The sequence below is a fragment of the Meriones unguiculatus genome, chromosome 6 (assembly GCF_030254825.1).
Source record: "Meriones unguiculatus strain TT.TT164.6M chromosome 6, Bangor_MerUng_6.1, whole genome shotgun sequence".
NCBI classification, from domain to species: Eukaryota; Metazoa; Chordata; class Mammalia; order Rodentia; family Muridae; genus Meriones; species Meriones unguiculatus.
The window spans coordinates 110,719,301-110,746,724 of NC_083354.1; the positions used below are offsets into that span (position 1 = coordinate 110,719,301).

Genomic DNA, 27,424 nt, shown 5'->3' on the forward strand with positions numbered 1-27,424 from the left:
GACACGTTATAGAGGAACGAGGTCTGGAGAATGTCCCGTAGGGTGGCAGAGATTGTTAGATAGGTTGAATTGCCAAGAGAGTAATGGGTGGGAAGGCCCTGAAGTTGTGGGGTCTGAAACAGGTTTGTTGCATGTGCTGCCCTCCTCCTTTGCTTGGCAAGTGGAGACTGCTTGCTCCCAAGGCCCTTTACTCATCAGAATGCTGCTCTTTCAGCTAGGAAACCACAGAGGAGCCACAGTAAGCTGTCTGCTTTCAGGCGATGAGAACACTCTGGAATGCAAACCACTTATTGAGATTTGCTCTAAGTCCTCCTACATCCATGCAGATCCCCTGGAGATGAGTTCTGTCTGCATGGACTTTCAGGTGGGGGATCTCTTGTACTTTGTCACACTTTTAATGCTCTAACATTTCATTAGTCACTTTCTCATGGCTATGACATAATGCCTATGTCATGTTAGCTTTATAAAGAAAAGAGCTTTATTTTGTCTCATAATTTAGAAGATTCTGTGTTTAAATCAATGGTTTTAGAGTCTCATGGTGGGACAGAGCACCATCCTGTGTCAAGAAATAGAGCATGTGTGTTTGTGTCTGCTCCCTCTCCTTCCCATAAAGCCACGAAGATTCCATCATGGGATTCTTGTCCAAAGCCTTTATCTAAGCTTGTCCATTTTTCAGAGAGTGCCCCTCTAAACACCACACTCCGATCATTCAGCCTCCTGTTACTGTTGGCCTGTGACATGTGGAGTGGAGGGTATTCAGACTTCGGCAGCTGTGCATTCTCTTCCTGGTCATGTCATTCTTGCTGGCAGCATGTCTGATCCCCTCTAAGTTCTGGGGATGACAGGCAAAGTAAACGAGATGTAACTTTATCACTTGTCCTCTCACATGGCCTCCAGTGTGTTGGCTTATTTCTGACATGCACAATTAACCAATGTTGGTTTCATTCTCAAATCCTCTAACTGATTTAGCAACTGTTTGCTGTAAAATGCTGTCAGGTACTCCACAAGGATGGAAGAAGTAACCGCCTCTTTGGGCAGTGAGGCCTGATGAGGAAGAGGTGGCTTCTTTAGACAGTGCTGCCTCAAGATCCAGGGAATATGCAAGGTGTGCAGGCTTGACTGCCCTGTTGGTGGTTACCAGGTACAGGTGCATTGGAAATATGGCTGGTTCCAGGATGAACACTGAACACAACCAGATTATGGAATATTGATTACACATGGAGCTGTCCATATATTGACTGCCCTTATGTCATTCGGTCAAACAGAGTGATGTGTTCACTTTGCATATTTCTTTCCACTTTGAACATGGCCCCTGGGCAGCTTGTGGCTCACAGTGTTTTTATTTGGCTAGTGCTGCTCACTTATGAAAGAACAGAAGCTGAGCAGTAGTTTTTATTGTAGCTACATATCTGTGCCAGACACCAGGCATTTAGTGGTGGACAGGAAAGCGACTGTATGCCTTCCTAAATTTATGGTATCGTTTCTTGATGGCTCCTGAAGGACTCTTTCGTGACCAAGACCTACCCTTCTAACTTCATGCCCTACACCGTCTCCCTGAATCTGCCTATACCTTGTTATTGTCAGGACTATACAGCTATCTGTTCTTCTTATTGACAGGAGTGGTGTTCTAGTACATCCCAGCAAGAACTGACAAGGAGCCGCTGATCACGTAACATGGTGCAGGCTGTGTACAGTGTATGTTGCTGGGTAACAGAGCTCATGTCTACTGGACTGGAACTCCTACCTGAATAAGGCTAACAACGGGTCTTCCCCTTAGGGCACTCCATAGCCCTCTGAGGAATGTTGCACAATCGGTCCCGACACAATGTTGCAAATGTGAAAGAAAGGAGGGCTTCAGAGGACAGTGTCAGAGAGCGAAGAGGGCAGTGCCTCCCTATTCAGATGGAGTGCTTGCAGTGGGCCCATTACTTCAAATAAGAATCACAAGCTTATTTGTGTCAGACAAGTCCTATGTCAGGCTCTCCACCTTCCCACTGTTCATCTCCTTTAACTTCCATGGACACTGCAGTGAATGTTATTTCTTACAGACAGAGAAACAGGCTACAAGGTTAAGTTCTGTTTCCAAAGCCACAGGCTACCGATTGATGTAAACCAGTCATCAGGTCAAAGATATGTGGAAGGTGTCCGCTTTCTAGGAACTGGAGTTTCAGGTAGTTGTACTGAAGTGGGTACTGGCCAAGTTCTCTGCCTGCCAGAGAAGTAAATGCTCCCAACCACTGAGCCATCTCTCCAGCCCAGATTTTAACATGTTCTCTCTCTCTTAATGTGTATTGGCATCTGCCTGCATGTATGTCTGTGAACCATGTGAGTGGCTGGTGCTCACCGAGGCCAGAATAGGATGTCATTCCCTAGGACTGGAGTTGCCAGCAGTTGTAAGCTGTCATGTGGGTGCTGGGACTCAAACCCAGGTCCCCTGGGACAGCAGCCAGTACTCTTACCTGCTGAGCCATCTGTCCACCACCACTCTGCCCCAGATTATAACTCTAAAAAGTGTGATATGAAAAGAAGAAAAAAAATAGCCAGGTGCAGTGGCCCAAACCTGTAATCCCAGCACTCAGGGAGGCACAGAGAGGCAGGTGGAGCTCTGTGAGTTCGAGGTCAGCCTGATCTGCAAAGTGAGTTCAGGGCAGCCAGGGCTTCACAGAGAAACCCTGTCTCAAAAAACAAATGGGGGGGGGGGGGGAGCAGGACATGAAAATAGTGCAAGGAAGTATTTACTTGAGAAGATTGCACTAACAGGGCAGAGAGCAGTTTGAGTGTCCTGTCAGGAGTGGGTGCAGTGACTCAAGCTGGACAACGAAGGGAGACTCCTTCTGCCTGTTGTTGCGTAGCTGACGTTAGATGTGTTATTTCATTTCTCTGTATTTCAGGGGCGACGTTAATAATTATCTTACAGGGTTGTGAGGTCAAGATTTAAAATATAGATGCACTACTAAAACTTGGGAAATGGTCTTCCCTATTTGGGGCTAAATAGCAAACTCTTTGGTAATTTGTGAATGGTCCTGAACATTAAGTATTGTCGTGTCAAGCATGCTGATAAGGGCCTAAGATAGAAAAGCGAAAACAATATGAAGGCACTTAAAATGTGGGCGTGAGAAAGATGAGGGAGAGAGCGTTGATGCCCGTGTCACCCACACGCTGTTAGCAGACAGAGGACAGGGTCTGGGCTCGGTCTTAAAGGGTGAACGAGATGAGTGGGAACTGGAGATACTGGGCTGCTTTCATCCAAGATAAGCAAACAGGCTGAAAGCGTGAGGAGCAAACAGAAAAGAGCAGATGAACCCAGGGTGCTGGAGAATTTAGGCCAACTTGACAGGGCTAGAGTCCTCAGAGAGGAGGGAGCCTCAATTTTAAAAACACCTCTATAAAATCTGGCCGTATCCACGCCTGTGGGGCACTTTCTTAGTGATTGATGGGGGAGGACTCAGCCCACTTGGGTGGTACCGTTCCTGAACTGGTAATACTCTTCTCTGCAGGAAGGCAGGCTGAGCAAGCCCTGGGAACAAGCCAGGGAAGCAGCACCCTCAGTGGCTTCTGCATCAGCTCCTGCCTCCAGGTTCCCTGTCCAGTTTGAGTTCCTGCCCTCACTGCCTTTGATGATGAACCGTTATATGGAAGGGGGAGGTGACAGGGTGGAGGGAGGAAGAGTCTTGACGACACAGGACACTCTCCTCCACACTTTGCTTTTGATCGTGGTGTTTCATCAAAGCAGTGGAAACCCAGGCAAGGGCTAAGCCATGAGGTGCCCCGCAGTGCATTCCAAGATAATGCAGGGAGTGAAGACATTAAGGGAGTTATCTGGATGCAAAGAAACCTGTGCTGGCTCCTCTGGGTGAGGGGTGGTGAAGCACTGGGATGGAAGCCGTATGGACAGTTGTGGGGAGGGACACAGACGTGCCAGCTGGATGCTCCACTCAACAGCATGCTGGGGTTCGGGAGAACCGTGAGTGCAGTGCCTGAGGGGGCATTTTGTGGTGAAAGGTATGAGAGTTAAGGTTGGAAGAAAGACTTGGAGGAAACCATGGGACTAGATTGCCACCACATGACCTGGAAAGCTTGAAGACAAGTAGCACTGGCTAACCTGACTTCCAACATCTGTGGTTTGATGGATCTAGAAGTGCCATTTATTGTTAATCTCATTTATTTTGTTTGTTTTGTCTTGTTACAGTGTTTTGTTGCGGCAAGTTACATGTAACATAAAATTGATTATTTCACCTCTTTTTAAGTGAATGATTCACTAACATTAATACACCCACAGGTTGTGCAATCATTGCTGGTGTACATTTCCAGAATTACATCATCCCAAACAGAAGCTGCACACAGCAGTCATTCCCCTGTCCTCTCCCAAACTCTGATCCTTCTCTTCTGCTCTCTGTCTTCGTGAACCTAGCTATTCTCAGCACCCTGAATCAATGGGATTGTATTATACACCTCTACATCTGCTTTCATTTGCTGCAGTTTCTGTTGTTCATCAAGGCCTAAGGGTGTGTCAGTGTTTCATTCTTCTTTATGGTTGCACAACTGTTGTATGTATATGTACGTTTTTTGTATCCATTCATTTGTCGGTGGACATTTGTGTTCTGGCTACCTTTTGGCTAATCATGCTGTTTGGTTGTGGTGTATATATTGCCTGTTGAGATCTTGCTTTGGTTCTTTGCAGCATAGACCTAGAAATGAAATTGTTGGATCATATGTCTTAAAGGTTCCCCCAGTGACTTACAAATACATGCAACCATAGTTGAAAAAACTATACTATAAAACAAGAGTGTTAAATCCACAGGGCTCAGAAATAATGTAGTGAGTCAGTGACGTTTTAGGAAAATTTGTCTTATTTTGAATGTTTATGCTTTTACTTTACAGCTTTGATTAGTTTCTCAGAAATGTTCATAAACCCAAAAGCAATACTTTTGGGAATCTTTTTGAAAATTAATTATTAATTTTTTTGATGTTGGGGATCAAAACCAAGAACTCATGTGCTATATTTCTAACCATAGAACTTTAATGAGTCCAAAGAAAGATATGTAAAGAATATATGTAAATAGCCAAATTATCACATGAAAACATGCTTGGTATCATTAAGTAGTTCAGAAAATGTCAGTCCACCAATGTATTGGCTATAATAATGAAAGAAGCAGATGATACTAACTCTTGACAAAGGAGTGGTAATGTGGAGTGTTCCCGCACTGCTGGTTGGAAATTCAAGTGTAGTCACTTGAGCATCAGTGTAACACATCTTCAGGAGGCCGAACAGAGGCTACCAGCATGAGTGGAGGAACTCTTTCCTAAACTGTGCGTGCAGGAGAACTGGAAGAAGTATCCAAAAAGCAAAAACAAGACAGTGTTCACCCCAATGCATGGTGCAGTGCTGCTGAGCCTTGAGAGTATTGCACCAAAAAAATACACGAGACGCGGAGGCCCATATGCAGTGAGGCTGCACTTAAGTATGTTAGGGCTGAGAGGAGAGAAATCCTGGAGGGCTTCTGGAGACTCAGGGCTGTGATTGTGAATACTACACAGAAGTGGAAGGGTTTGACACTGTATACCAGGTGTTATGAGCTTGGCATTTTAAGCTTGTTTGGAGGTTCCAGTCGGCAGCTCAGCTGCTCATTGCCCTTGACTGGAGGCTGGTCCTCCTGTTTGGTCATCCTCTTTGACTCTTAGGGAAGGATGCGCGTGGAGTGGTGAGGGAGGGAGAGGCACCCGCCCAGCCAGCCAGATCAACCCTGCAGTCAATGTGGTGACAGGTGTTGCAGTCAGACCCCCCTCCCGTCCAAGCTTTGCATGAATGTCCCAGAAGACTAGAGAGGAAGAATTGATGGGAGAAAGGTGAGCTTTGCACCAGCGCATGTATTGGAGGGATAACACTAGGCCATAGACCTGCATTCTTTTACTTGTTTGTTGAATACAACAAACTCTGAAAATGGAAAGACTTTCTAATCCATTTGCAGTATAACTCTGACCTAAATGGGTGTGAGTTGATTTATATCTTCATTTTTTCTGCTTGGTGTGAATATTCGTGTATTTCATTTGCCAACATAACACCGAATTTGATTACAGAACACTTCTGTAGATCCCTCCTGGAGGTGCTACAAAATAAGCTGTCTTCAAGGTATTATTATGTTGAGAGGCAGGCAGGGGAGATGAATTCTAAAGCACAAGTCATTGGGCCCCTGATATCGGACAGTGTAAGTAAACTCAGTGATTTGGACAGGTGTGAATGTGAAGGAAAAGCATGAACATGAATTGGTGGTAACTAGAGAGGGATTCAGACTCATAGAAAAAAAACTTTCAAGAACAGGGGAAATGGGGTGAGTGGGCGTGGCATATAGTTTAAAGAAGAGGAAGGTAGCAAATGCCCCTCCCTGCAATAACTGTTATAGAAAGATCCTGGGTAACCTGAGGATGGGAAGGAAACATGAGCTTGGCTGTGGTTTGGGGAAGAAGCCAGGCATCCTCGGAGGTACCAGAAATATTGAGGAAAGAGATGAATATCTTCCTAAGAAGAAACAGCTGAGATTGAGAGATGCTACATATGCTGAAGTTGTGAAAGCTGGAAGTGATGGTTGAGGAAAACAGATGGGGCTGACCTGAGAATGAACTGGTTTTCCTATAGGACCAAGAGCAGTTTCGAAAACCATGAGGTATCTGTTGGCCTCCCTGCCCCCATCCAAGAACCATGTGGTATTCTCCGTCAGCCCCAGCTGTCCCTTCTAGGAGTGAGAGAAAGTAGTGAAGGTGAGGGGAACTTGGAATGAAAGAAGGTAAAGGAGAAAAGGTGCCGATTCCGGTTGTCCACACCGTGGACAGCCGCACATCGAAGACTGTAAGAAAACCGGTCCCTTCAGAAGACGACAGCAGGTGACATCCAAGTGCAGACCACTGACAGGACGATCAGAGACAACCGGGGCTGAAGTAAAGTCGAAGTGTCATCAGACAAAGGCCTGTGGGGACAGTAATTAATAGCTCTCACGGCCCCTAAGTCACACCAGATTTTCACTAGAGAGGAAGACCTAATCAGAAACAAAATTCTTTACTAATGTACAGTATTTTGTAGGAGGCTAAAGGATGCTGACAAAACTCAGCACAAGGAAGGCAGATGGAAAGGGATTTTTTTTTTTATAGTCCCTGTCTATCCTGAAAGGAATTCAGTACCAGGAACCTGGAGGCAGGGACTAAAACAGAGCCTATGGAAGAATGCTGCTTACCTGGTCTCTCTTCGTGGCTTGCTTAGCCTGCTTTCTTATACACCACAGAACCACCTGCCTCGGGATAGCACCTCCCACAGTGCTCTGGGCCCTTCTACGTCAGTTGTTAGCAAAAAAGTCCCACAGGCTTGCATTCAGGCCAGTTTGAAAGCATTTTCTTTTCTTTCTTTCTTTTTTTTTTTTTTTAACACTCTGGACATATTTGTTTGTTTGTTTGTTTATTCATTCATTCTCAGTTGAGGTTCCCTCTTTTCATATGCCTCTCGTTTGAGTTGACAAAAACAAATAACCCAAACAAAACCAAAAAAGCCTGACTAACTTATAAGGTGCCCACAGTGTGGGTGAAGAGTGTGCCTCTGAGGAGCAGGGCATTTGAGCAGAGCACCTCTAGTTGGATGGTGGCCTCATGGCTGCCGGCAGGAACTAGATAGTATGGCTTCCAGGTCCTCTGCCCACACTTTGCATACTAAGAAAGCAGCAACTTCTATGGGCCTGAGTTACAACGAAGACATAACCTGTCAGAGCCAAAAAGAACCAGTATTTGATTGACACATAATATTGCTACACTTGCCTTCACTCCCATAATCATCTTACTGGTGGTTCTAGTCGTAAAGTCTTTCTGATCCCTTGTCCTCGCCCAAGGCATTGTTTTATTGGTCTGTAGTGGAGCCAGGAAGTCTGTATTGTCTGGAAGTTCCTTTGCTGGTTCCTTAATGCCCAGGTTTGAGAACCTCTAGCAACTCACTTTTTTAACATTTATGTGTCTGAGTGTGTACCATGTGCATGCCTGGTGGTCACAGAGGTCAGAAGAGGGCATTAGATCCCCTGGACCTAGAGTTAAGGATGTCTGTGAGCCACCATGTGTATGCTGAGAACTGAACCTGGGTTCTCTGCAGGGGCAGCAAGTGCTGCCAGCCTTCTCCCCAGCACCCGACTCCTGTGTTACTCTCATCTCTATAGTAGCATATAGATGTCTAGCTTGCTTCTGCCTTCTGAATCTACAGCATTCTACAGTGTGGTCAGCATTCCTCTAGGGGATGTCAATGAAGTGCTGTAAATGCCTCAGAGACACTTCAGTTGTTGATGTGTGTTTTATTTGGGTTTCTTATAACTTTGTCTCCCTTCACCCCAATCCCTTCCAACACCCCAATATCAGGTAGGAGGGACAGAAGGTTAGTAGGGAGAAGGGTTGTTGAGATCTTTTTACTGCTTCCTGCTGGTTAAGGTCATCAGATTCTTTGGGGCAAGTCCAATCTTCGTTTCAGGATATGCCCAACTTCTCATCAATCCCCAACAACAGCACCCAGGAGCAGCTGGGGGCGGGAGGGGGGACAGCTGCCACTGCCCTTTTCCTTCCTTGAAGCTCTCTGTCCCTCTCTGGGCTCTGGCATTTATTTCCTCTCAGAATCCCCAGAACTAAACTACGCAGCTGGCAAAGATCATGCCCTTCCCACAACCCACACGAAGCAAATAGTCTGCTGCTGTGGACAGTCTGAAGCAGCCCCCCTATCCCACAATTGGAATTAAAACAAAAACTTGTTTACCTAACTGAGTTTTGAAAGAAACCAAAACACTCACTACACTTGGTTACTGATGATCAGTCCGAACTGTAAAGCAGAATTGTGCTGTGGTTTTCAAATCAGCAAAACATTTTTAAAACTCAGTGCCATTCCCAGTGTGGGCTGTGATTGGGAGGTCCTGCAAAAGTCTTGGTGGGTGCAGCCAGCTTGGAAAACAAGCTGGTGTGGCCACATTCTGTGGTCCAGTCCTCTGAGATCTAAAGAAGATGGACAGAGGGGGGTTAGTTACAGAGAGAGTTCACTACAGTGTCACTCATACAGAAACACTGGAAAATAGGAAATGGTTTAATATGCACAGTTTACTGATCACGGGCTATTATAGACCATTAAAAGCGTGGTGGAGGCTTGGTAGTGAGTGCCTTTAACTCGCACTTGGGAGGCAGCGGCAGCCAGACCTGAGTTTGAGGCCAGTCTGGTCTAGAGAGTGAGTTCCAAGACAGCCTTAAGTATTTTAAAATGAATGAATGAATGAATGAATACATGCTCATGTGGATATTGATATCATAGAAAACTTAGTGGACAATCTTAAGAAAAGTGATCAAATGGAAAATTAGATAGACACTGTCGATGCACATACATTTTAAACATTAAGCGGGAAAGTTTCTCAAAGTTAGTGGTGAGAATGTATGCTGTTTTATTCTTTTATATATATTAATATAATATTAATATATATGCTATATATATATATGCTAAACTCTTCCCGGAACATGTATTTTATTGAGCAATATATATATATATATTATACATATATATATTATATATTATATATACAATGTCTTTCTCGAGTCTCGGGGAAAGAATGCAGACTGTGCATTTAGATGAGAATTGTTAGACCTTCGACTCACAGTAATCCAGAAGGCTCCCAGATCCCTGTACACTGCCCTGCTCTCTGTCCAGACTTAACCAGGCTACCACAATTAAACTTGATAGCTTATGGGGCTTGTTTGTCTGTTTTGCATATTGGGTTTAAAAAATTGACTGACATAAAATTCAGCCTCTTACAGCATAGAATTTAGTGGTATTCCATCTTCATTCAAATTGTACAGCCATCACCCTTGTCCATTGTGGAGGGCCTCATACATCTGAGACAACACTTGCTCATTGCTAATTCAGAGAAGGGCTGTCTTAAGGAGAGGTGTATGCGCACACTAAGAGAAGCTCTGAGCTCATCAGCTCTCCCCCTCCATTTCCCCTTCCCTCCCCACTAGCCAATCATCTTCTTCCTGTTTCCATGGATTGCTGCTGCTTTGGATGTTTAAGCTTCACTTTAGTCCCCTCCTCACTGTGCCAGAAGCATCTCCAGTGCCAGCACCACAAACTCTCCAGTGTGCCCTCTGTGCCTGACCGGCATCAGATAGTGTGCCATGTTTTATTAACCAGAACTCACTCAGGGGAGCCCTGCAGGTTAATCAGGCCCCACCAGGATACTTCACTATCTCCTAAGTTGAAGAACTGAATGGATAGAATGTTCTTGCTTTCTTCCTCAGTGAGGAAGGCTCTGGGTCAGTTGGATTTGGGGTCACTGGACAGATTGGCTAGGTCAGGAAACTCTGAAGCTTATGTTCTTCATCCTCAGCAGTGGTAGGCAGGCCAAAAGCTACACCCTCATGCAGGCAGCTGCTCACTGGAAGTCTGTTCTGGAGCCAGCTCACCTTTCCCAGGGCTGCTCAGGCCTCAGCACTGCCTAGACACCATCCATGGCTGCTTCAGACAGCCTTGCTTGACCTTTGAGCCCAGCAGCGCCTAGCTTCCCCTGGAGAATCCCATCTGCTCCCCAGATCCCAATTCAACTAAGTCTCCTAGGCCCTGTACCCTCATAGGTACGGGGACACTGCCCCCAGCCCCTCCTGTGGCCTGTGTGCTCTTTTTCCATCTTCCATTCCCTGGCAAGTTAACTGCTCCTCCAGGCCAATTGCATCAAGGTGGCCATAGAGGAGTGCTCAGCAAACGGGACCGTTCCTTTATTAGAAGGTGATAAATGAAAACAGGTTTCAAGACAAAAGCCTGTCACTTACGTTCAGTGTTTAATACCAAAAAGAAACTTCTTTTGTTTAAATGATAAATCGAGCCTTCTGATACTTAATTGTCCAAATGTAAAAGTGGTTGGCCCAAAAGAAAATAGCACACTGAAGTCACCTGTGGTATGTCACAGTGTCTCAGAGCTTCCTGCTCACCATATTGCCTAACCCAACTGGAAGCAAGCATTCCATTTCACCATCGTGAATCAGGAGTCCTCTGATTTTGGTACAAGACAGAAGAAATATAACAATGTTAGCCATTTCTGCGGTGCCAAGCAATTATCTTAATTCATTTCGAGGTGATTACATTTTGATAATTACATGCTTGGTACTTGCTAGTTGTGGCTAAATAAGATGCAGCAACATTACAGATCATTATTAATAGGCTCTACAGAACAGTTGTTCCTTAGTCTCTTGGTGCAAAAATATCTTAGAGCTATCAAAAGCTGTGAACAGTGCATGAGTAAGTGTGTCTTCATCTCCTCAACGTCTATTCCAGATTACTTTTACTCAGTCCATCAAATTGTCCTTTTGTCGCATCATTCAAATTCGTTTGGGTTTAAGTTTATACTTGCTACGGGAGGTCATTAGAGACTGTCACTCTGTGAAGCATTGCAGCTCCCCACCTGAAGCTGTGAACTCTGTGCTGCTCACTTAGTTACAACTAGAGTCTGTCTCGCACAGCCCGACAGAGACGGTGCATCTGCAGGCAGCTGCCTGTGGCCCAAGTTTATAACCGGAACGGAACATTGCTCAGAAAAACTTACGGAGTGCCTGATTTGGTGAGGGGGTTACTGGGGATTGAAGCAAAGGCCCCACAGGGGTAGGCAAGGAATCGCCACTGGGCCACCTCCCCACTTTGTTTAGTTTGGGCAATACCACAGTCCACTATGTTAAGGATGGAAAAATGACCAAAGTTGGCATTTTAACCCATTTTGTTATTAAAATAATTTGAAAATTCTTTCAAGTTCTGAATTTTACGAATAATTTAAAAATTCTGTTGATTATCAGTTAACTATTCTGTAGTTTTATGCTATTTGCAAATAAAATTTATTTCTGTAAAACCAGATTGGATGGGGGGAGAGAGGGGAAGGACACTGCTGATCCAGAGTTGCCTTGGCTTTTGTGTGTGTGTGTGTGTGACTGATTTAGTTTCTACATAGTCCAGATTGAGCCCAAACTCATTACTTCCCTGCCTCAGCCTGCTTTATACAAATGGCACCACCAGGCCCTGTGCCTTTCCCTTTTTAATGACAATCATAGCCTTATAGTAATTCCCCCCCTCTCCCTTTCCCCCATCTCCCATCCTGCTTATTGTAAGTGATTTTTTTTTTCTGCCTTCTTTAGTGTAAATTCACCATATTTTGTTTGGTATCTTCCTGAAAATGGTTTGCACCTAACAGTTTAATTCTTAGGAGCGGGTTATTTAGAAGACTTTCCATCTATGACTTTTCCTCTTCCTGTCTTCCTTTTTAAAAATTATCATTATCATTAATGTGTGTGTGAGAGAGACAGATAGACAGACAGACATGTATGCCGCAGTGTGCATGTGAAGGTCAGAGGACTGCTGAGTCTCCCTGCTCAGACGATTCTAATTTGTGGCAAGTTGACAATAAACCAAGTATCACAAACTAGTTCCCGCATTCCACCCTTCCATAGGTTTGGGAATCAAAATGAGGCTGCCAGGCTGCATGACAAATACCTTGCATTCTCTGAGTCATCTTGCTGGTTCTTCCTTTAAAAAAAAAATTGTGAACATGTATTAATGAGAATAAACTTTAAAATATAAATTAAATTATATCTATAATTCCCATCCGAATAATTTGATTGCTAATATTGGAGTAACTTTTTAAATTTTTTTCCTATAAATTAATTTTCTTCTCCAACTCTAAGCCTTCTGGGTGCCGTGATTGAAGGCGAGTGCCACCAGCCTGGCTGGATTAACTTTTGAATTCTAAAATGACTTTTAGACTTTTGTGTCTTGCTCAGGTCACAGGAGCTCTTGGTACAGTAGTTATGAGCTACTGTTTTCATAGCATACAGGGCAAGAGTGTAGGCCCTGTGCTTCACTGGAAGAGGCTCTCTGCAGATGCCTGTTATCAAATCACACCTGAGTTTGAATCCCATCTGTCATTTGGTATCTGTGCAACTGAAGTTACTTTGCAAGCAGATCAGAAAACTTATATAACCTACAAGGTGTATATAAGACCTTCTCAGAAAGATTTCAGTCAAAGTGAAGTGTGCAAAGAGTCTGTGTACAGCCCGCTCACTCCTAAGTATCAACCAAAAAGATAGAAGAAAGAAAACATGTTGTAGGATGGGACAGGAACTGCATACAGCTCAGTAGCAATGCTTTTAGTATTGCTTCACACTGCCTTGCCCTTGTCATTTTAGTCAGTTTCTCACATAAATTAGGAAAGCTTTTCAGTCTCAGAGAAATTGTAACGATGCTAAGACTAAAGAAAGATAATTGAATTTTACCTTGGACAAGTTATGAAAGCCTGACATAAACCCTACTTTTCTGTTCTCGGATTGCTGACTTCTTTACAGAGTCTATACTTAAGCCTTTGGAGCAAATTGGATTCTAAAATGTTAACTGGAGCCAGGCACCTCACTCGCAGTGGGGGAGAGAAAGGCTTATGGAATGCAAGAAGTGGTGTTCTTTCCGTGTTTTCTCGTCTGGGGCCTTATTAAAACCTCATCAGCTATTTCTGCCCATATTTGCTCGTCTGACCTGCTGGATTCAAGGAGCCCAGTGACTGCCTGAGCCGGACTCAAAACAGAAACTGGCTCTAGCCACTAACGTCACACTGAACACCCTTATCCCTGCTCCACTTACATATTCTGCAGTGAATTTTGCCAGTGAGACCTTGGGGGGAATTTTCCCCCTCTTTAAGAAAGGTGGAGATGATGGAGATGCCCCAGCACAGTATTTGTGTCACCAGTGAGCAGAGTCAAGCCATTCACTTGATTATAGCAGTGCACGCTCAAGAGCCACTGCCCGCTTGCAGCCTAATGTGTTTATTACTGCTTTCCAATGGCATCTTGAAGTGTCTTTCACTAAAAAATTCATGAGTATTATTGGCTTTCAGTCAGAAAGTACAATATGTCTTCTAGTTACTGTCTAACAGAGCACTTTAAGGCCATTACACCAAAGTAAATCTAAGAGCAAGGCATTTTGAGGAGGAGGAATTTTCAGCTTAAACATTTGTTTATACAATATTCCTACTCTTACATGAAAGAGGATGCAGCGTGCGGAAGGCAGTTGCTGAGGCCATCTCCTTGGAGAGTAGCTGTGGGATGTGTTTTCTTTAGTGCTGGCAACTGCTGGTGTTGTAGTATTGAAGCCATTTTCTAATGAGGTTAGTGTGTGCCTGACTTGCTGGGCTTCTTTATAAAGCCAAGGATGCAATATGTTACCGTAGAGGAGTCAGGTTCTGCCGAGTCTTTGTTTCTCAGTAAGTTGTCTTTCATCCTGCATTCATTTGAAGTGACTTCTAAACTTCTGCAAGCTAGCAGTTGTCACTGCATCCGCTGGTGTGCAGTTTTGTGAGTCTACGTGTAGGTAAACTGTGACATCGTAGGAAAATTAAAATCTTGTATGAAATCCAAGAAGTGGCACAGTGTTGTGTAAGGTGAGGTTAAAGTATCCTATGTTCTAGTAAAAAGAGTAATATCCCTTGCAGGGAAATAATATACCATCTTCCTATCTGAAACAGTTTGGAGTATTATATGGTGTTCTCTTTCCGTGGTGCCCGGTAGAATAAGACGTGTGGTTTTCTTGTGTGCTTTCACCCCACGTCGAGTTAATGTCCAGTTCTGCTTCAGTTTGATTTGTGTATGTCATGCTGCTTTGTTTGTATGGCTCAAAATATTTTGCATAATCTGCATGTTTACTATGTTAAGTAAGTGTTTATTTAATTAACTGTTAGCAAAAGTTGAAGTCTTACCAGAATAATATTTCCTGGGATAACTTTGACCAACAAACACAACTCAAAGCAGGTATTTCCAAAACATTTGTCCTTTCTCTCCTCTTCTTTTCCCAGTATTTACAGGCAAAAAGTATGTTTTGTTCATTCAAGTATTTGATACTATGTTTCCTTAGATATATCAGAGAGGGCCCAAGAATTTGAGTTTGTATAATAAAAGAGATCCTCCTCCCTGGAACACAGTAGATAGATCTTGAGGGAGGAACTGTTGGGAATTGAGAATCAGCTGTTTTCACATGACTTGATAAACTGGGAAAGCACAATGAGTCTGAAAGCAGTCTGAAAACAAACTTAAGTGTGTTTTCTGTAATGCTTGAACATTTTTCAGTCTTCTGAAAGTTTGTTCCCAGCCCTCAGGAGACAGGCAGGAAGACTACAAGTTTAAGCCTGGTGTGAGCTACAGAGGACAACCCTGTCTCAGAAAACCAAGGGCAGGTAGAGTTTTTGCCTAGTAGTCACAAGGCACTGGATTTGATCCCCCAACATTAAAAATTTGTGCAGGTTCCAGCTGCTAGTATGCAACAGTTCCATGCATCTTTTAAAGTGAGACCAGAAAGATTGGAAAGACCAAGGAGGTGATGGCGCACGCCTTTTACCCCAGCACTGGGGAGGCAGAGGCAGGCCGATCTTTGAGTTCCAGGCCAGCCTTGTAAGCTGAGGACAAGGGGACCTCTGTGCCTTGGGTCAAGAGCTCTGTGATCCAAGAGGCCCACCTTCCTCTTGGAGGCCATGATTAAAGGAAATGTTTCAGCTCTCTCTGTGCATATCTCTGCCCCAGGAAAATTTCCTTGTGAATTCCAGCTCAAAGTCAGGGACTTCATAGGGGCCCAACTCTAAAACTCTTTCTTTGTAGAACTAGGAAGAAGCCTAGTGCTTGATCATGCTGTTATGTGTGGATTTAAGCAAGGGTGTTATCCTTAACTTATCCTTTAACTGAATTTGTTCAGCATATAGTAAATCTGACAGTTTTACAGGCTTTGTTTGGAAGATGGCCTGTGCTGATAAGAGATAAAGTGCACATTATCGCTTGCAAGAATTCTGGATGATTAACCAGCTTTAATGCGGTGAGGCTGTTCTGCAAACAGCAGCTTTGCCGCCTCCTAAGTTAGATGGATGAGCTCGGTGTAAGAAGAATGCTTTCTTTAATTGAATTGAGATCTGACATGTTGCATTGCCTTTTGTCATTTGCTGAGAACTTGACCGTGGGCATTGTCCCTCCCTCCCTGAATATTGCAACTTTTAAAAGACAAGCTTGCTGAATTTTGTGGCTGTATCTCTTTCTTCTCCTATCTAGTATGTCCAAGCTGATGTGGAGGGATGGGAGGAAGAGCCTTGTGCCACAGTGAAAGCACTGCTATTGTGTGACTATTGATAACAAGAATGGACAAACAGAAACTTCTCTAGACTTGTCCTTCACAACCCCATAATCTGGTGGGAACCAGTTTGCCCTCAGTCGCTGCCCTCAGTTATGTCAGCTACCTCAAGCTTTATTTGTGTCATGATCAGTTTCTGTGATTCACATTGAACAGTCTCAGAGCTGAGTGACATGCTCAAGAGCTATAATTTCGTGGGAATGGTGAAGATATGCAGAAATGCAGCATCTGTTTGTTTACTCACTTGTACAAGGTGCCTTCTGTATTTCCCATTCCCTACTTTTACACTGGAAATTAATTTCTAACTTGGATCTACAACAATATATTTAACTTCATCTCTCTACGTAGTTTATTTTGCTTTAGGTGTTTTCTGTAAATAAATCTGAACTCAGTACCTATGTCATCTCTGACCCACCACATACTACAGGTAAAAATCTTGCCTCACATGGGGCGTGGAAAATGCCAGAGCGTCCCCAGGTTAAGAGGTCCACAGAGCTGTTTGTGAACCCTCATGAGTGAGGCGTATTCATTTGTCTAGCCCACAAAAGGGCGGGTCACAAAGCTGCATGCTCTGAGGCAGAAGCCTTGGCCGCTGGTTCTCACTCTGCTCTTTATCCTCTTCCCTTCCTGCTCCAACCTGAAACTGTCCCCTCTCCCATCTACTCTCCTTCCATGAGGTAGAGGTCCTTACCCTTGTCTTTTTTATTTATCCTGGAAGATTGGCAGTGATTTGGCTGGGCCACCGTGGCTTATTCCCAGTGAGAAGGAACATGGACAGGTGCCCCCCCACACACACCTGCTACCCTCTCCTTTTTGTGATGGGAAGGCTGTTAGATTTGTCTGCTTAAGAGCTGAACCCAGAAAAATTACCAAGAAAAAAAAATAATATATGTGCTAGAGTCAAGTAGGGAAGCCATTGTGTTCAAAACGTGGAAACATTTATATATTGAGAAAATGTATTTAAGGAACCATCACATAATAAATAGGAAAACGTAGCCCTTAAGTAAATGCAAGAGGAAACAAATGATGTCTTAATGGTACAAATGGATTGTTTTGTAAGTTAATCTGGAGGCGGTACAAGTAAGATACATCAGTATGTTCTGGGCTTTACTCTTACACTGATCCGCTTGGTCCCTCAAGTCAGCTGTGGAAACCTGTGAGTGTTGGCTCCTGGTGTGCATTTAGTTGTTACTGTGTATGAGTTTAAAGCCAATGCTTGACTCCGAGTTGACTCTCTGTGACTAACAAGCATTTATTTTAATTGTTGAGAAGGTTTCTGGCCTTTCTGATATTATGATTCAATAGACATGGTGATAGTTACATAAGTTTTATCATCAATAAAATATCATCCACACCTACTATTTGGGGGCGGGTTGTTTTTGTTTTGCTACCTACTGAAGGTTTGATTGTGATTTGCTGTCTAGGGAAGTTATGACTGAATCGTACCTGTATTTTTATGATTTGTTGACAGTCAGTTCTAGGGGGAAATTACCTGGATCATCTGTTGGAAGATTAGTAGGTATGAAGCTTGTTCTTGCATGGTTAAGAGTGAGATCTTGGATTGAGAATTTACGAAATTATGATTCAGAAAGAATTTGTCAAAATGAATGTTGGTTGCACATTGTCTGTTGCACCTACTGTAGCAGCTGGCTCCCCGGCCCTCTGTTGGAAATCATCCATCCCACCTTTATCCAAGCCAGCACATCACTCTTGGACCTCAATACAGGAGTGTATCGCAGTACTGTGAGGCCTGTTTGTGTGTGTTGGAGTGTTGCCTGTTGGTGAATTCATCTTCCTTTGCCCCGCCTCTGTCTTGAGCAACAGCACTCTCTCTGTCCCCCCTCCCCATGTCCATCTACAGTGACAGGAAGGCAGGCTTTGTATAGTGAAGTAACAATCACATCATGCACAGAAGCCCTTGTGGTTTAGACTTCTTCCACGGGCCTCTGCCTGTAGTGGATGAAGAACAGCTCAGCCATGGCAGGCAAAACAGGGAAGAGGCAGGGCTGTGCCACTAACCAAAGGAGTGACTGTCTCAGCAGAAGCATGCCAGTGAAGAGCAGGGTTCCTCTCCCCTGTAGGTCCCACCCAGGCCTTGCCCCTTCTTCCTTCTCTTGGCAACCTGTGCTATGGATGCCAGTGGTTACTCCATTTTGCAGAACATCATTAATGTTATAAGTAGCAAGTCTTAAGGTCACATGGCTAACCAAGTGGTGAAGCTTGGGTCTGAATGTAAGCCCATGGGTGCCTGGCAATACAGAGTCCATAGTCAGGCTTTAAATCTACAAATGGGCTTTAGTACATAGCGTAAACTAAGTGAATAGTAACTAAATACAGCACGTGTTATCAGGCAAAAAATAAGCACAGAACAGGACCTTAGGACTTGGTTACATTGCTCCCACCCACAGGAAACTGGGACATCAGTTGTCAGATTGTACTTTCCATGTGACCTCCTAACTTGAATGTACCATTGGTGCCACCTCCCTCTTGCTGATGCAGCATTTCTTCATTTTGACTCCCTAAAAACAATTGGTTCTCTAAAACACATGACTCTCAAAATGAGAGAGAATAATTGGCCCTACTGCCCACTTGGATCAGAACAGTGGCCAGAGGAGTGACTGTGGATCTCTGAGGTCCGGGATTACACCCAAGGTGACCACAGGCAGTTGGACTGGTAGGTGGCCATGATGCCCAGTTCTTCTCCACTTATTTCATTAGCCCGTCTTGCTCTTTTCCCCTGTTCTTGGTGACCCCACTGGTCTGTAGTGGTTTTCTGAGGTTCATAGGCTTCTACTGACCTTCTCAGTGGCTTTTCTTAATCTACCCAGAGTAAAGAAGGGCAGCAATCATTCAAAATGAAGAAGAGCGAGCATAGAATTGTATTTCTAAGAAAGATGTATTTCTGATTTCTGATTTCATGGGGCTGTGCTACTTTCCTTAACTGAAGCCCCTTGAAGCAGTTTTTTTCCCTCTTCTGAATCTGTGATAGACCCTTTGTGTCTTTTAGAACTGTCACTTTCTCTGTGCATAAAAGTCACTTTTTGGCCCAAGTGATGGCCAGCTTGAGGACATTGGGTCTCTTTTTGTATGTTCTTTTCATTTTCTCACCAAAAGGGATTCAGCAATCGGGAGATTTATCAGGCTCCTTCTCCCACAACCATTCTCAAGACCTTTGGTCATTACAGCTGGAAGAAAAGTCAGTCTAGCTGACTGTGAGAAAGGAAGCCACCTTGTGGAGCTTAAGAGGGAGGTGAACAGCCCAGAGAGGAAGAGGGAGGAGCTGTGAGCCAAGCCTGGAGCCTGGAGGGAGGCGGAAGAACCTCCATTTTAGAGGCCTTGTGCAGGCCACTGCAAGGGGGCAGTTCTACCCTTTATAGTGTTCCTGCCCACCTCCCCAGCTTGTCTGTCACTGAGCTATTGCAGCACACACTACACATGGGCCAACCCACAAAAGACACTGAGAGGAACCCCTAACAACACCTGCCATTTCCATGGTGCAGAGCACTCCCTGGAACCAGATGCTGTGGCTGGGCCCAGGCTGGCAGACAGTAGCTCATGGTGCTGTTGAGTCTATCTCTGCCTGAAGAGCCTGGGCTTGGTGAGGTAGGAGGGTTTGTGTCTTACTGTTAACCTTTCCTCTGCTTAGTCTTCAAGCAAGACTTGAAAAAGAAGGGGGGAAGAGCTGCTTTTCAATTTAAAATTATACATGCGTGTATGTCAGAATGGTGTGTTCATAACCATTGCCATATTTCTGATTGAAGTCAAAGTTCCTTAAGTGTTGGCAGAATCATCTGACACTTTATTGCTACCCTTCATGCCTTTTTCCCACCTGTTTTCTGTTTTAGTTGCTGATATGTGTTCAAGATGAGTGGGATGGGAGAAAATACCTCTGACCCGTCCAGGGCAGAGACAAGAAAACGCAAGGAATGTCCTGACCAGCTCGGACCCAGGTTAGGTTATTTACGAAAAGAACAGCGTTGTCTATTAGAGCTGTCTAAATGCTTCTTTGTTATTTTGGTATTGATTTACTCTCAATATAAATATTGTGTTTGGCCTTTCTCTTTAACAGCGAAATTTTTATACATAGTAGCTTAAATTTTGGATATGTGGATTATTTGGAGAATCTATTATTTTTTAAAAGACAAGGAAATCCCCCATATACGTTTACTGCCCTTGTGTACTTCACTTTTATAGTCAGTTCATTGCTATCAACTTTGAGTTTTCCGTGTTTTCTTTTCAATTAGGTCATAGAATGCTGTAACAAGTAAATTCTGTAATGAAAAGATTTGCTGTTAATTTGATACTTAATCTTCTTTGTCTTATTTTTTTTTAAATAATATAAAGTTAAAATCCAGTTGCTGAAGACAAATTGTGGATAAAACAAACAGTTTTGGAACAAGTTGTGCCTCTTGCTGTGTGGTGGTGGCATCACTAGGCCAGGCTGCCCTGTATGCCAATTTGGCAATATCACCATTTCAAGTGCATGTACTCTTTGAATGATGTCATCTATATATGCAGAATACCGTAGGCATTGATTACCTTAGTTTAATTTTTGCAGAGAACACTTTACGATGGCAGTGTTGCCTGGAACACACAGCGTAACCATGATAAACAATGAGATTAGTATTTTCTTAATGTCTCCTACAATATGGGGGCACAGAGCCAGTTGTGGTGGTGTACCTCCAAAGTCTGAGGCAGAAAGAATTCAAGACCATGCTGGGCTACATAGTTGGAGGCCAGCCTATGCTACATACAAAGTTAGATACTATCCCAAAAGATGTTGTGAGAGAGAAACGGCAAAGCTCAAAAGATTTTTATAGGGTATACTGCCCTTCGTGTTGAAGAAAGAAGAATTTGAGGAGGAGGAAGCATCTGCATTTGTGTTGTAGGGTAACCAGGAAGCAGTGATTGTTGCTACCTGTTTTGGTGGGTTAGAGCCAGGCAAAAAGGAAACAAAGATGGAGAGTGTCCTGGTTTGTTTTTCTCTTGCTGTGATGAGACACCACACTCAAAAGCAACTTCTGAAAGAGTGTTCATTTTGGCTTGCGATTCCAGAAGACTAAGACTCCATCATGGCAGGGAGGCAGGGCAGCAGGCAGCAGGCATGGCCGAGGGAGCAGGAAGCTGAGAGAGCAAACCCTTGTTCTCAAAGCCCACCCCCAGTGACATACTTCCTCCAGCAAGGCCTCACCCCCGAAGCTTCCATAAACGATGCCGCCAACTGGGGATCAGATATTCAAATGACTGAGCCTATGGGCCACATTTCTCACTTAACCTACCACAAAGAGAGATTTTTTTCCCCAGACTTTTGATATTTTAAATCATATAAATCATTTTTAAAGTTAAATAAAACAACACTTCTAGATTGTGTGATTAAAACATTAGGCAGGAAACAGTGGGCTTGCAGGCTAGGAAAAGTTACCAACTGGAGAGAGATCTGAAAATGGATGGTTTAGGCGCTATTCCTGGGCCTGCTAGTCACAGGTCCATCCAAGCCCTCCACACCCTGCCCCCCTCCTCTCTGTCCCCAGGGTCCCCTGGACTTCTTGATAACACTGCACCTACTGCTGGGTCCCAGTTGTCCCTCATGCTTTAGAGCCTGTCTGGGGAGAGAAAGGTTCCAAGGCCACCCTCTCTCGCCTGGGGCCCAGTTGGGCTAGCAGGCTCTTCCCTGTGGTCTCTCGGGAGGTCTGATAACTCAGTTCCCTTTATTGCCTACTTCTCCCAGTCCAAGAGAAAAAGGAGCAGGGCCAGCGTGGGAGCTGGGCTCCTCTAAGCCTTTCAGCCACCTCCTTCCTATGACTTTGCTTAATAAAGTAGGAAAACACCCAGAAGTGAGCCCTAGAAAACAGAGACTTTCTTCCCCACCCTGCTGTTCAGCCCACTATAAGGGGGGAATGTGTTAACATCATAGGTTTATTAAGAAGGGAAGCTGATGGTTAGACTACAACATGAGAATCCCGAATTTGCAATTAATATTATATATAAATAATTACACATAAAAGTACTGCGCTTGAACAAGTAATTGTATAGTTTTTGAGAGGAACTTGGGAGTTTTGTTACTTCGGCAAATTCAAATGAGAGATTTTTGTCAATTTTGATATTTTTCTCTATTCATTGTATTTGCCTGTCATTTGGCATGAACAGTTAACATGGAGCCCAGGTCACTTCACTTTGCTCCTAGCTGGGTTGGGACTCTTTACCTTACCTAATTGGATCAGAAACATTCTAAAGAAATTATAAAGATTTGTCTTTGTTACCTTTTGCATTTACCAAAGTAAAAGTTTAAAAGTGATTGAAATTTGTTTCCAAATTATAATTAGGTTAATTAACTTTCACTTTCCCCTTTTAAAATTTAAGTAGAATTTGAATTTTTTGTTACCATAACCTCCTCACTAACCCTGGGAAACCCCTCTCTGTCCAGCAGTAAGTTCAGCACCCACTCTGGGCACAACGGTGAGATAGATCATTAGGACATGTTTACACCTTGGTCTTAACTGTTTTAGTTCATAAGCAACTTTCCTTGTCTGTAGTCACCTTAAAGGTAGTTTAACATGTTTATTATTTTCATAACAGTGTTTTGTTTTCAAATAAATAATAATAATGCCATATTCCTCCTTAGCCCTAAAAGAAACACTGAGAAACGTAATCGTGAACAGGAAAATAAGTACATAGAAGAACTTGCCGAGCTGATTTTTGCAAATTTTAATGATATCGACAACTTCAACTTCAAACCTGACAAATGTGCAATCTTAAAAGAAACTGTGAAGCAGATTCGCCAGATCAAAGAGCAAGGTAAGAGGACTGGAGCGGGTGCTGTTCTTCGCGTATGTGAAGCTCCTTCAGAGTCCGTTGAATCTATTTCTTTATGTGTAAATTATTGATGAGATGATGTCACATTATGAGATGAATGCAAGTATCACTTGCAGCGGTTTATAAATAGGCTTTATATAAAATTCAGCCATTCCCTGAAGGCCAAGGAAGCGGAGGTGAGCGGTGATGGAACTTTTCATCTGGTAAACTCAGCTTTGGTGCCCCCGGCTCCCCCACATCCCCAGAGCTTTCTCAGCTTGCACAGCAAGTGGCTGGTGCAATTACCAGTGAGGGGCTGGTCTTCAGTGTATTCTCCCAAGAAAGAAGCAAAGGAGCACCTCTGTTTCAGCTAGCCAGCATGGCTGATGAAGTCGTAGCCCCAAACTGGGCATGCTTCTGGATTAGAATTTCACACACTGAATGATGGAGGCTTCAAAGGCTCTGATCGCCAGGAAAGATTCCTTTGTGAAGTCAACACATCACGTGGCAGCTTTCTTCCTGCGGTTTTCTTTCTCCCTGAAATCATTTTATGCTTCTCTTTTGATATTTTTGCCTACAGAAAACAAATTAAGAAAATAATATTTTTTAAAACACATTTGACTTTGTAGTGCCAAAAATAAATCTGAGGCATGTATGAACAGTCTTTGGTGCCCAGGGCTGGCTGGCGCATGCTCTGAAGTGTCCACATGCTGCCTTCCTTCAGGGCCAGAGATGATTATCTCTTGAAATGCTTTTGATGCATCTTCCTAAAATGTATATTTCTTAAACTGCCTTTTTTAGAATAGTTGATGAAACAATTTCAGGAAAATAACGTCCTTGTCTTTATAGATGTCCAAGCCCCAAACGCTGTTTCCCCTACGAATCATAAAGCCTTACCTCTTAGCATACTAGCACATGGCATTTTCCATTACTAACTGTGTAGCTAAGCTTTTCAGATACAGTCCTGTCTTCTGAGAACTTAAACATATACACAAAACATGCACATTTCTAATATCAACCCCCCATGAAAAACCCACCGTGACCTTATTCTGTCCTGCTGTAAATTTCACCTCCATGCTTATCAAAGCCACTATCAAAGTCTCTCTCTTTGCTGTGGGGTTTAGCAGTTACTTTTAAATCATCTCAGTACCTTCCTTATTTCTGACATCATGGATCAAACGATATTCTTGGCCTCTCGGGAGAAGTGTTGGTCTAAGTGGAGGCAGCACAGTGCACTTCCTGCTTTTGGTTGCTGACGCCATCACAATAGAAGACGTTAGCCTGCTGCTGCAGGCTTCTAAAACTGTGAACGATTCCATACTCTTAGCATTTCGTGTTACTGGGTTTGTGTTTTAAAACACTCATACACGTATTTTCAACTACTAAGAAGGTCTTGCACAACCTTGGTAAATCCCCCTCCCAACCAGAAAACACGTTAAGATGTGTCTCGCTGGGCCTGTGCCATGCCTTCAGCACAGCGTTAATCGTCAGGCGCCCAGCACCACCACCCAAGAAGCAGCGATCCTGTAAATGGCCTGACGTGTCATATTCTCACAGCAGAGCTCTTGTGATCTGAAAGGCTTTGGGTTTTGAAAGGGGGAGCAAAAGTGAAGTGCCAAACACACAGCCGTTAAATACCAAGGATGGGAACACGCTCTTCGTTCCCAGCCCACCTCGTGCATTTTAGGAGTCAGAGCAGAAAGGAGCCAGGGTTGCACCAGTGCGTGGAGGAGCCCTTCGAACCTACGCAAAAGCTTTTCTCCTCTCTGCAGCTCTCTCACCTACACCTGAGCAGAGGCCACAGCTGGCGCACATGGCTGCTGACGGAAGCGTGCGGGGTTCAGCCGCTCACAGTAGATTCCTTCAACACATATAGTTTCCTCTCCCACATCGAGCAGACACTCACAGAACAAACAAAGCCGGCCCAATATCCTTGAACAGCTATTTCTTCCTTCAGATGGAAACCAAAAGAAAGGTAACTGACAGTGCTTACTAATACCTGATTCCCAGAGCGGTTCAAAGATTTAAAAATTAAAAAAAAAAATTCCTAGGGTCAGAGAACTCTCTGGAATAGATCTGTTCAGGCCACTTTGATTTCTCTCTATAGCCAACAGCAGCCAAGGTTCAAAAGTACTACATCCAGGAGGCTTGAGCCTTTCCCCCTTACTCTGTTTTCTCGGTCCCGGACTGTTCCCCCCACTATCAACATAAATAAAACCCAACTACCACCTTTCCGCTATCATCCAAATTTAACTTGTATTTCAGTCAGTCACCCAGTCAGCCTAGATAACTTAATTGACAATTCGAGGAGAAAATACCCACGATACGCTGAGCCTGTGTGTCTGCTCAGAGAAGTGAAGCTGTGTGCCAGGTGCTGGACTAAGGACCACTGAGAAACCAGGAACACAGGGCTCATCTTGAAGGACTCTCCCCAGCCATGTGCGACAGTCTAATGTCATAGGCTCTGTCCCTCAACTCTCTAAACACCTTGTAACTTGAGGAAAGTGGAAAGAAAATTTTTAAATGGCCTGCAGGACAGGAATTTGGAATGAGAATTCCCCAGTGCTTAATTTAATAACCATTGTTTCAGGCATAAAACTTTATGAGGCCCACCTATATGAAATGCTGTACTCTGGCCAGATTTGGTAACACTTGGGAGGCAGAGGCACAAGATCCCCACAAGGTCAAGGTCAAGCTTGGTTTACGTAGAGAGTTCTAGGCCAGCCAGAGCTATATAATGAAATTCTGTCTCCAAGAAACAAATGTCCAAGAACAGATGACTGGAAGCACCCTGTAGAAACCTAGCAGGGCTTTTAGCACGGGGGTTTGAGCCCACTGATGTGACCACCATTAAATTCAGAATTCCGCTTGTGTTGGTGGCTCCCTGTGGGCCCACACCCATAGAGCCCTAGTTATGAACAGTTAGTAATTGACTGAGCCCTTTTGTTGTGATGACATTCTCCTCGTAAGTTTTCAGTGGTGGCCAGTACTCCCTATATGCTGGGGCCCTGTTCTATACTTAGGTTTTGTTGGCTACTTAATTCTCCAAACACACCAGCTGAATTGTTGTTTCCCCCTTACCGATGGAAACCTGAGCCATGGTGGTTAAGTAGCAAAACCTCGTGCTCTAAGGGAAAGCCTAGGGTGGATCCCGGCAGCCTGGCCCTGAGAGCTGCCTGGGACCCATCATAACAAATGTTTCTTCGTGTTCTAATGTGGTGATAGTTAAGGTCTCTGCCTCTCTGTGTGACTTAGGGTTGTCTTTAGTAGCAAATAACCTACTTGCCTTCACTGGGGCTGCTGCTACCAGATTCCACAGAATGCCAAATATGCGGAAAAATACAGGCTTTGATTTTAGATTACTATGTCCAATTTCATTCCATTCAGAAACAAAAAAAAAAACAAAAAAAAAACTTAAATATTTTGTAGAATACATGGTGATTCCTATTTATGTTATAAAACTACAATCAAAGTGTAAAATGTCTAGAAAAATTAAGGGAGTTTTAAAATTAAGAACATTTCTACTCTCCTATTTAAAGTAATGTCTTCTTCATTATTCCAAACTAGTCATACATTTGTTTAAAAAGCTTCCAAAATAAAGTAAGTTTTGTCATTTGAAAATTATATTAGTCTGTGGGCATGGTAGTACAGGCCTGTAATCCCAGCACCTGGGATTTCAGAGACAGGACCATCAGGTGAACTCAAGCGCTCATAGGGAAATTTGAGGCTAACCTGGACTATATGAGACACTATCTTTAAAAAAATCATCAAAATATATTTTGTAACATTATATTTAGATTTATTTATCGGTTAGTAGAGAATTGGTTTCATACTTTTGTCTAATGTAGTTTTAGTGAATATCAGCAAATATGAAGAGGCACATAATAGATGTTCAAGAATATATTTCAAGAGAATTTGTTGATATACATGTCATTTAAATTTTCATTACAATTATTGTGGTGATAACATTTTAATGTGTGGTGTTGACATGAGGATTTGGGATTCTAGATTCCTTCAGACATGTGAATTTTATCTAACAAGACAACATCACAAAGTAAGAAACATTTGGAAGTGGGCAGGAGGTGGCAGTGGCTTGCTGGAGCCAGCAACATTAGGCCGGGTGTAGTAATGTGGGCCTTTGATAGCAGTGCTCTGGAGCCAGGTGGATCTCTGTAAGTTCAAGACCAGCCTGGTCCACCTAGTGTTAGGAGCGTGGAGCCCCTGTCAGTTGTTAAGCATAGCCAGCACTGGTAACCGTATGGATGTGGGGGATGGTATAACAAGCAAAGGTAAAGAAAATGACATTCAAGTTTTTTGTTCTTCTGCTGCACTGTACTGTGAGGCACTAGAGGCTGTGCCTCTGCCTACGTGGCTGAAGTCCTGCCTGGTGGTACCTGCCGAGCACCTCTCCCATTGATGTCAGTAATGTGGCATGGGATATGGAAG

The 27,424-nt window shown here is 43.7% G+C and overlaps 1 protein-coding gene across 4 annotated transcripts in view; it reads left to right on the plus strand.

Moving 5' to 3' along the window:
* Ncoa2 (nuclear receptor coactivator 2) overlaps positions 1–27,424 on the plus strand; it is a 251,461-nt gene that overhangs the window by 136,030 nt on the left and 88,007 nt on the right. For all 4 annotated transcript variants that reach the window (XM_060385841.1, XM_060385842.1, XM_060385844.1 and 1 more), the window contains exons 3-4: positions 20,032–20,136; positions 22,809–22,981. In XM_060385841.1, coding sequence (XP_060241824.1) covers positions 20,051–20,136; positions 22,809–22,981 — 259 coding nt within the window. In that variant the 5' untranslated portion in view covers positions 20,032–20,050. The remainder of the gene's footprint in view (positions 1–20,031; positions 20,137–22,808; positions 22,982–27,424) is intronic.